Here is a 9,341-nt window from a genome sequence, read left to right on the forward strand (position 1 = left end):
CATGAAAGAGGAGTTCACAGGGGGTCCATGGAGTCTTCCTTAGGAAGAAAGAATAAAAACCAGAGTCTGTACAATTGATACCTAACTCTGAGTAACCTGAAGCTAGATCTTACCTGTATCCCTATACCCCCCAACCCAGATTTAGGGGAAAATTCAGGTATTTGGGTGCAGGTCAAGATATTATATCAACACAAAATCTTGGTGATGCCATAAATTCCCTGACCCTAATTAATTTTTGTGCCACTGTTTAAAAAGGGGGCCTCCAAAAATGGATTGTTTGATTGATTTTATTTAGTAGTTCATGCCTGAATAGTACTGATCTCTGAGGAGGGGATGTAGAGAAAATGTGCTTTGTTTTGACACGTGGTATCATTAATGATGTTTTTTATTAATGGCAGTTTCTTACCAAGTGCCAAAGAAGAGGGTGTTGCTTTCTTTAATGTGGGCAGTAAAGAAATTGTATGCAAAGTATTTATGTTCAGAAAAAGGAAAGCAGACAACCTTTGATTTCCAAATATTCAAAACTATTATGTGGCAGCAGATAATAGGCATTTACTAAGATGGGGAACTTAGTAAGGTGAGATAGCTGGATGCAAGGTTGCTACAATTAGAAAATTTTCAATTCCAGGAAATGGAAACTCCATGTAGTTCCCAAAATTGATATCATAATGTAACTTCCCCATTATAAACCATTTTATAAATACACTTTTAAAAAAAAGACTAGCTTACGTAAGTGGTAAGAATGCCATTAATGCTCATATTATATCCCAATTAGAAGATCACTCATTTTTCAAGTGAAGAAAAATAACACAGATATTGTGTCTGGATAAAGAAAAGCACACCCAGGTGAAAGTGGTGTCCTTTGAACAAATTAAAAGGAAGCATGGTACACCTACAACTCATTTATTATTTACAGATATGCACAATTTTTTTTTAAACAAACCTGAGCCTTGATCCTGCGTCTCATACTCACATGAGCAATCCTTACTCCTGAGGAGTCCTATTGTTGTCAAAGGGGCTACTCACAGCTGAGGATTGAAGGATTGCACCCTTATTCTGGAAAATTTTTAATTAAACTGAGGAAGGAAAAGAAAATCTGCACTAATAAAAAGCAGTAAGAAGGGTTTCATTTCAAGGATATACAATATCTCAGTGTAAGCGGGGGAATGGGCCCACTATTGTGGGGAACTTTCCTGGCTCATATAATACCCGGGTGGAGTTGGCTAGCAAAAGAATCTGAGTCTTTGCTCCCAGTCCCTTTACCCAGAGGCCTGCCTGACATCGAGGGCTCCCCTTCCACTCTCCTGTGTGGTGGGGTCCCTGTAACCCTGACAAGGCTGGGCCCAGGATTCCTGGTGGAGGCTCAACCCCAAACCTCGTTGTGGTCAATTAGGGGAGGGGCTAGGGTCCCCCCTCTGGGGTACTAACTCTGCACTGGGCATTTCCCTGACCCACTAATCATTGTATATAGTTCAAAACACTACAATTTATTAAACAAACAGTAATCAAAAACCAAATAAAAAAAAGAAATGAGGGGAAAGGTTAAAGGAAAACACCCAATGCTGCCCCCTGGCCCGGAGGCACCATACACAGTGTCTCTAGGGTTAAGGGATGTTCACAGTCTGTTCCTCACACATGGCATGCCTCCTGCCTGGGTCCTGGCTGCGCTGCAAGGATGCAGAGTCAGACACTTACTCTGGCAGTGGCCACACGCCCCCAGGCTCTAGGGGGCAGGGTCCTTCTCCCCTGCATCAGGCCTCCTGTCGGGGTCACGATCCCCCTCTGAGTCTGGTCTGCGAGGCCTCTTGGATGATGGCATCTCCCTGCGCTGGGCCCTACCTCCTCGCCCTTCCCAGCCGCTCACCGCACCCAGCTCCAGATGGCTCCAGCCCGTTCCCTGCTCCCGCTCCACTCTGCTTCAGTGTGGCGTGGCTCGACTCGGCTCGGCTCTCTGGGATGCTCCTTGGGCCCCACTGGTTCTGCTGCTGTGGGTCAGCTCAGCGCCCTGGGCTTCTTCTCTAGCCTCCATACCTAGCTCCAGACAGCCCCAGCTCCGCTCAGCTCCCTGGCCTGGCTTCTCTGCGTCTGCTCTGCTCTGCTCTGCTCAGCTCAGCTCCCTGGGCCTCTTCTGGCCTCCCAGCCACTGGCTGCTTTGTCCTTAGCTCAGCCCCACTGTATGCCCAGGCACAGGCAGACAGCACCAGCTCACAAGGAGGCTCCCTCATTGGCCTGCCTGCCCTGTCAATCAGGCTGACCTGGCGCGTTGATCTCTCCCTCTGGCCCTGGGGGCTGTCTGTTTCAGGGTCCTGTTTCCTCAAGAGATGCCAACCAAAAAGACCCACCAAGTTTCAGTAAGGGACTAACAGTCCCTTACATAAGCAGTAAGTAAAGGAAACAGACTGGGTTAAAAATATGAGTGTGCTATCTTAGGGAGTCCAAATAACTACATTCAAATAGAGAGACTAGAAGTTATTTCTCAATAGTTGTATTTAACCCCAGCTTTGCAAATTATTTTTAGTAGGGGTGTAATGAGGCAGAGTGGCCTCCCTCCGAGTCTGAGACCAAGGACCATTACAGGGGGAATGGAGTAAATACTGCAAATGTGGCACTCACATAAGCAGAGAAATGCATAGGAACAAGCCTTTAAAACGCTATTGGATTTTGTGATGCTCTCCCCTCATTCCCATGCATGAGCACAGAAGGCCAAAGTGCTATGGAACAGTTGCAATACATAGGGACACGCTGCAGCGGAGCAGCACAGAGGAATTAATTTCAGACTACTCTTTGACTCAGCAACAAAGAGAATGGTTTGGAGATCAAGGACAAGGAGTGGATAGGGAAGTAGCCAGTGGAACTGTGACCTTTGGTGGACAGGACACCTAGGAACCTTAGCTCTCATTACAGCCCAAGAGGTGTAATAGCAGCGCTTGCAGGGTGATGGGGAGGCTTTCATCCCTCAAATTCTACCATACTCCCTGCATAAATCCCGTTTATTCTGGGCTTGCAGGAGGATGAGGGCAGCACTGGCCCTGAATTTGGAGCTATGAAGATGACCACCCAACAATAGCCATTATGGAATGGATGTTGAAAGAATGAAGGGAAGAAAATGGGAAGGAAAAGTGTTATTAGATTTCTGTAAATCAGGCCCTGGAAAGTTCAGACTGTGTCCTCAAAGACAGAATGCTTATTGGTTACTGCTGCTGGCATAGGTTACCTATTGTGAAATATGATAGCATAGAGAAACAAAGAGGACTTGAGTTGAGAAATGTATGATGTATCTGTAAAGGTATACAATGTTTCCTAGAAATGGCTATACTAGGGAGGAAAGCTTTTTAACAACTTACTAAAATAAATAGGCAGACCCAAATTGAGACCTGGTATAAGCAGGTCTGAATTTACCTGGAATATTTATCTAATCTTTACATTTCTGTCAAACACCATAGAATCTGAGCATCTTTGGTTGGTAAATTCACTCTCAGAATTTTAGTTTTCTAAAAAGTTGTCATATTTTGGCATAATTCAGTTTCAATGTAAGTCCTGAACCAAAAAAAGATGAGTAATGCTTGAACAGTCTAACATTACAGTGTGTGTTTAAAGTGTGCATGAGGCCCTGCATCAAAAGCTGTCCCATCATTAGCAACAAAGGCTTACTCTCACAAGATGCTCAGCATTAAGTGTGTGATCCAGCAAAGCATTTAAGCATGTAATTAACTGTGAGCATGGAAGCAGTCCTGGTCAAATCTTAATCTTTGTAACCCTATACCCTGGCATACACATGCAATTATAAAGAATATAGAGACAGCAACCACATTTTAAAATTATTTTGTAAAATGAATTAATTTTAAATTTTCCCATGATTAGAGTTGGCTGGCTGCCCATTCATGAATGAGCAGATTTCTGTGATCCAGAGGAGAGGCCAACTGAGGATCAAGGGAAATGTGTATGGTACTTGCAGTTAGATTTTCTTCTAAGTATTTCACAGCTCAAATGCTAATGAACACCAACCCTTTTGCTGGATGGAAAAACTTGATTTATTCAGACTCAGCAGGTTTTACATGGAGTCGATTGCTAGCTGATAACATGAGAAAGAAGATTAATTTGATCCAGATCATGAGGTAAGTCTTTTGAAAAGGTCATTTTCAATGTCAGTTGATTTTTAGGCTGATAGAATGCATCCATCTGCCAGTCTTAGAACAAATATATTTACAAAATTTAAAAACAAAAACTCAATGACCATTATTAGCTCTGCATAGACTTCCCACAGTTAAGACATGTTCCTCTATACTTATCCCTACAAGGAAAAGCCTGAGCAAATAGATGAGCAAATAAATGGTGAAATTCTGGCCCCACTGAAGTCGGTGGAAGTTTTGCCATGGACTACAGTGGAGTCAGATTTCACCCATACTGTTCACCAAAGGTCAAATGAGTTATATTTTGGACCAATGAGGGAGGCTAATTCTTGTGCTTGGGCCCATTACACTAATTTATAGACAACATTTTGTTGCTTGGAACCTCTGCTGAAATGAATTTTTACCTGTAATTGATTGATCTAGCAAGCCAACTACATATGTTTTTGTATTCCACCAATCAGTGTAGTGCATAGGCTGTGAGATGTAAGTATCAGTGTATCATTTTCCTTTTGTTTCCTCTTTTCTGTGTTTTGTACCATATATTCGCCCATGAAACTGTTTCTACCATCTCAGCAAATTTTTAAAATCTTTTTAGATTTGAAAGCAAAACAAAGTGCAAACCATGTTATCTGGAATAACACATAATCGTATTTCAGTGGAGTAGGGTGAGTAACAACTGAACTTTCAAAAATGCTAATGCTGGAAGAAGACATTGTTGAAACGTTAGCTTCTAAAGCCATGTCTATTTACAAGACAAAACCGTCACAATTTCCTACATTACCCCAACCTCAGTTTTCTTGACCATTTTACTTTCAGTGTGTCAAATGGAAAATCAACAAAGGCCTCAGGAGAACCAGAGGTCTTTTATAAAATTGGATGGGCTGTGTCATATTTCTGCTCCTTGCCAGAACATTAATGGATGTTTTAAAAAATTACATTAATGAACTCCTTCTAAATGAGACTTTTACAAAGCAAAGTTCTCCGTGTGCTGTATGGCAGTCAGTGCATGGCACTTTCATTGGAGGAAAGTGGGAGGGTGGTGCCTTTTAGATAAAAAAAAAATCTCCTCTCCCCTCACAAGTTGGGTTGTGTGCTGGTGTGTCTGTCCTGCACTCCCTTCTCTACCTCCCTCCCTAGGTGATTGTATGTCTCTGCCCGCCAGGGGTCGCTGCCCGGCCGCGGGCTCCGGCCTCGGGCTGGCAAGACACGAGCCGCGCCGCCAGTTTCCGGAAGAGTGAGGTAATGACTGGGCCAGGAGCCCTGTGATTGGCTGACGGCCGGAGAGGGGGACGCGCCATTGGCTGAGGGGGCGGGGCCTGTTGTCAATAAATAGGGGCCGGCCGCAGGGGGGGGCAGCCAGTACAGACGCAGAGCCGCAGCGCGCGCACTCGTCGGGGCTTCGCCGGGGGCTGAGAGACGCCAGAGGGTCGCGGCCGCCGCCGCCGCGCCATGCTCGGAGCCTGACTGAGCCGCCGCGCCCGGGACACGAATGAACAAGCGGCTGCTGCTCCTGTTCACGTACCGGGGACTGGCCAGCCGCGGGGGCCGCGGGGGGAAGCGCCGCCGAAAATGGCCCCGTTCCGCATCCGCAGCGCGCGGCCTGAGGACTGCGCCGACCTGCTGCGCCTCATCAAGGTAGGGCGGCGGCGCGCGCGCGGCTGCGCGGAGGGGGAGGGGAAGGAGGGAGTTGACCCCCCCCTCCCCCGTGTGCGGGATGGTGCTTGCCCGACCTCTGCCCAGCGCCGAGCACACGCAGCTTTGCCCGAGTGACTTGGCAAAAACAAGTTGTTTGTTGTGGTCGGTTCACGTGCGGCGCCTCCCCCGCCTCTGCCCAAGGGAGCGGGGCGGCCTCTCAGCGAGGCTTTGAGTAAACAGCTCGATGGCAGGAACAGGCTCTTAGAGCCGCAGGGAAACCTGTTTACAGATCTGGTAGTTTTTTGGTTTTTTTTTTTTTTGCAGGAACTAGCTAAATATGAGGAGATGGAGGATCAAGTCGTGCTAACTGAGAAAGGTAACCTGTTAGCTGCTATGAGTCTGATTTGGGGATAGGCCCGCTACATTTAATGTATAATATAGCTCAGCTTCTGTCGTCCTGGTAGATCTGCTTGAAGACGGCTTTGGTGAGCACCCTTTCTACCGCTGTCTTGTTGCAGAAGTGCCCGAAGAACAGTGGACAGCTGAAGGTAAGACTTCCTGCTACTTTTTCAAAATCAGACATGCACAGGATGTATGTAATGCATTATTTAAAGCTGCTGCTGATGCATAAAGCTCCGGCTGTGAATGAGGATAAGAAGAAAAGGTTAAAAAGGCAACTATTGAACTAAGATTGTGATCTGTTTCTAAAGTGATCAGCCATCCTGAAGATTCTGGAGACCAGGTATAATATATATGATGTACTGTAATTCCATTTAATTAAATAGTTGTTCTTGTTTGACCCTAATTTACCTTTATGTAATCCTGTTGAATCACATTTTTTCTTTAATTTGTCCCCAATCTTCAGGTTACAGTCTCTAGCTTCGCCATGTACATGGCCCTTCCGTGTACATGGATGGGCGGGGAGGTAACTAAAAGATCCGTTACACAATAAAGTAGATGATCATGATTCATGAGGTAAGGTCTACAGGGACAAGTACTATTCCCAAACATTTACCAAAAACACACGGTAGATCAGAAATTTTGTATGCACTCTCTTCATATGAGTATGTACAAAGCATCATGGCTAACATGATTTGAAATCTCAAGTTTTAGGACTGAGTGGAATGATGTTGGAAGAGGGTACCAGTTTTGCACTGATCTGTTGGCTCCTCTTACAGAGAGCCATAGACTTGTTTCAAGCAAACAAGGAAAGTGGTTGATCAAAGTAGATATCTTTCTGGTGCCCAGGGTAAAGAAGGCAGACTACTACTTTATTAGTGGGAACACAGTTGAGGCAGTGCAGAAGATGCCATTATGTTAATTAATGGTTGCCTGTGAGCACTCCTGGTTTTCCCACTGAGTAATTTTTGAGATATAAATTGGAAGACAGAGGTGTGTTTTTTAGATTTTACTATGTGTTGTGTTCTGATTTTTAAGGAAGCAAAATTGAGCTAACTGCCACCATATTCTGAACTGCCGTGTAAAATGTAAACTGATTTATATTCCAAAGTGGACATACTGATAAATCAGTAGGGTATGTACAATGTGGTTGTAGCAGAAAGCCTTAGATGTTAATTATAAACACTGCCTTGGAGGAGCTAGGAGGATAGTCTTCATTCCACAACACAGATCTCAAGCTCTCAGAATTCCTATTTTACCTACAACTCAGTGCGCTTATTAAAAATTTCCATTCTTAAACCAGGCTTATGACTGCTAATAAATTAATAATTGCATGTACAGAAAGGAAACCTAGGTATTTAGGTTTCATGCATGTAAGTTGAAATGTACTAATCTTGTTACCTTTCAAAAAGTCAGGTTTTTTTCCTGATGTAATATAATCTTTTTTACAGGACATCTTATTGTGGGTTTTGCCATGTACTACTTCACTTACGACCCATGGATTGGAAAACTGCTGTACCTTGAAGATTTCTTTGTAATGACTGAGTTCAGAGGTGTGTTTTAAGGAATAGCTTGAACAAGTATTGTATATGCTTTTTTAAAATTACAACTAACAACATTTCTTGTCTTTTTAGGACTTGGCATTGGTTCAGAAATTCTGAAGAATTTGAGTCAGGTAAGTAGCTTTTCCTTTCTTCATTAGATTTTTAGCACAAGACAACAGTAGAGAAACAAGTCTGTTTATGGCAGGGGTTTTCCAGCTGAGGGTCATGACCCCTTGGGGGGTTGCGAGGTGTCAGTCCCCAGGCATGTTGGTAATGATGGGGGAGGGGGGATCATCACTTTTGTGGGGGCTTCGTCACAGTCTGAAATAATTTCAAAGGAGATCACAGCACAAAAAGAAGGTCGAGAACCCCTGGTTTACGTCTTACCATTTTAACAGCACTTGAAAGTTAATGATTAAATTGCAGTAATGAAGTGGACAAGTGAACATTTGGGGCAGGCTTATCAAATTCTGTAAACTCCTACTGGCTTATTGAATCTCAATTGTGATAGGCACAATGGAGATAGGGGGACAAAGGAGACTGAGATGGGTTGAAAGAAACTGCTATAACAGCTTAACACAGCTGCCAGTATTTTAGTTGTGGTGTCCACTTTAGCAGTATGATTTCTTGGGGACTCTTGCCTATCAATAGTGGAAGGATAGATTTGTTTCCACAACAAATTAATATACTGGTCCCATTCACAGGTTGCTCTCAAATGCCGCTGTAGCAGCATGCACTTTCTAGTGGCAGAATGGAATGAACCTTCCATCAGGTTCTACAAGAGACGAGGTGCTTCGGATCTGTCTACTGAAGAAGGATGGAGGCTCTTCAAAATTGACAAAGAACATCTGTTGAAAATGGCAACTGAAGAGTGAGGAATTATTCTAGAAAATGACATCTTATACTTTGTGTAAATTCTTGCCTTGCTTTCTGTACAATTTGTAGTGGAATAAATAGCCTGGACACTAATTCAAAAGCTCTGTTACTAGTGCCATTGTAGTATAATTGTTACTGTTATGTGGATTTGAGACATCAGTTTTACAGAAAGTGACACCTGTGATTATTTGTTTGTAAACATCATCCTTCACCAGTGTGGGCTTGTGATCTTTAAATGTATATTGAATAAAACTTCATTGTTGTGAGTGTCATTCAAATGTGTACAATGTACACACTGGCAGGGGTTTTGTTTTAATTTCCTTTTATAAAATAAAGTACAGTATTTTCACTTTAATGGCACTACTGTAGTGTGGTTGAATTCTTACAAGTAGACTGGCCTTTAGTCACTTAATAGTTCCTGCAGCACTAGATGACACCACTGCCACTCAACACTACACCCACTTGAAAGCTAAATGAGGTTTTCTTAAAACTAAAGTAGCTGCCAGATACTGTGTCCACTGTTCTAATTTAGGAATATGTAGCTGCATTTTTCTCATTTTAACACCTCCTCTCCCCCCCTCCTCCCCCATGAAAAAAACTGCCTAAGGGAAAACTGAGGTGCAATCTGAAGTGTTTTTTTCTATTTGAATAATGGAGTAAGTAAAGCAGAGGTCCCCAAACTGTGGGGCATTCCCTATAAGGGGCTGTAGAGGAACTATGAGGAGGTGGGAGGCCTGGGCCAGTTCCCCTGAGGACG

The 9,341-nt window shown here is 43.8% G+C and overlaps 1 protein-coding gene across 1 annotated transcript; it reads left to right on the forward strand.

The window, feature by feature from the left end:
• The first annotated feature begins 5,485 nt into the window (after nt 1-5,485).
• Nucleotides 5,486-8,944, forward strand: SAT1 (spermidine/spermine N1-acetyltransferase 1). The gene is made up of 6 exons (XM_067545041.1): nt 5,486-5,765; nt 6,090-6,141; nt 6,230-6,313; nt 7,616-7,717; nt 7,799-7,839; nt 8,413-8,944. Exons 1-6 carry the CDS (start codon nt 5,700-5,702, stop codon nt 8,581-8,583), a joined length of 516 nt encoding a protein of 171 aa, XP_067401142.1. The 5' UTR covers nt 5,486-5,699; the 3' UTR covers nt 8,584-8,944.
• Nucleotides 8,945-9,341: the final 397 nt, after the last annotated feature.

This window comes from Emydura macquarii, unplaced genomic scaffold, assembly GCF_026122565.2.
Source record: "Emydura macquarii macquarii isolate MOO-44397 ecotype Brisbane River unplaced genomic scaffold, CSIRO-AGI_Emac_v2 contig_1043, whole genome shotgun sequence".
Classification (NCBI taxonomy): Eukaryota; Metazoa; Chordata; order Testudines; family Chelidae; genus Emydura; species Emydura macquarii.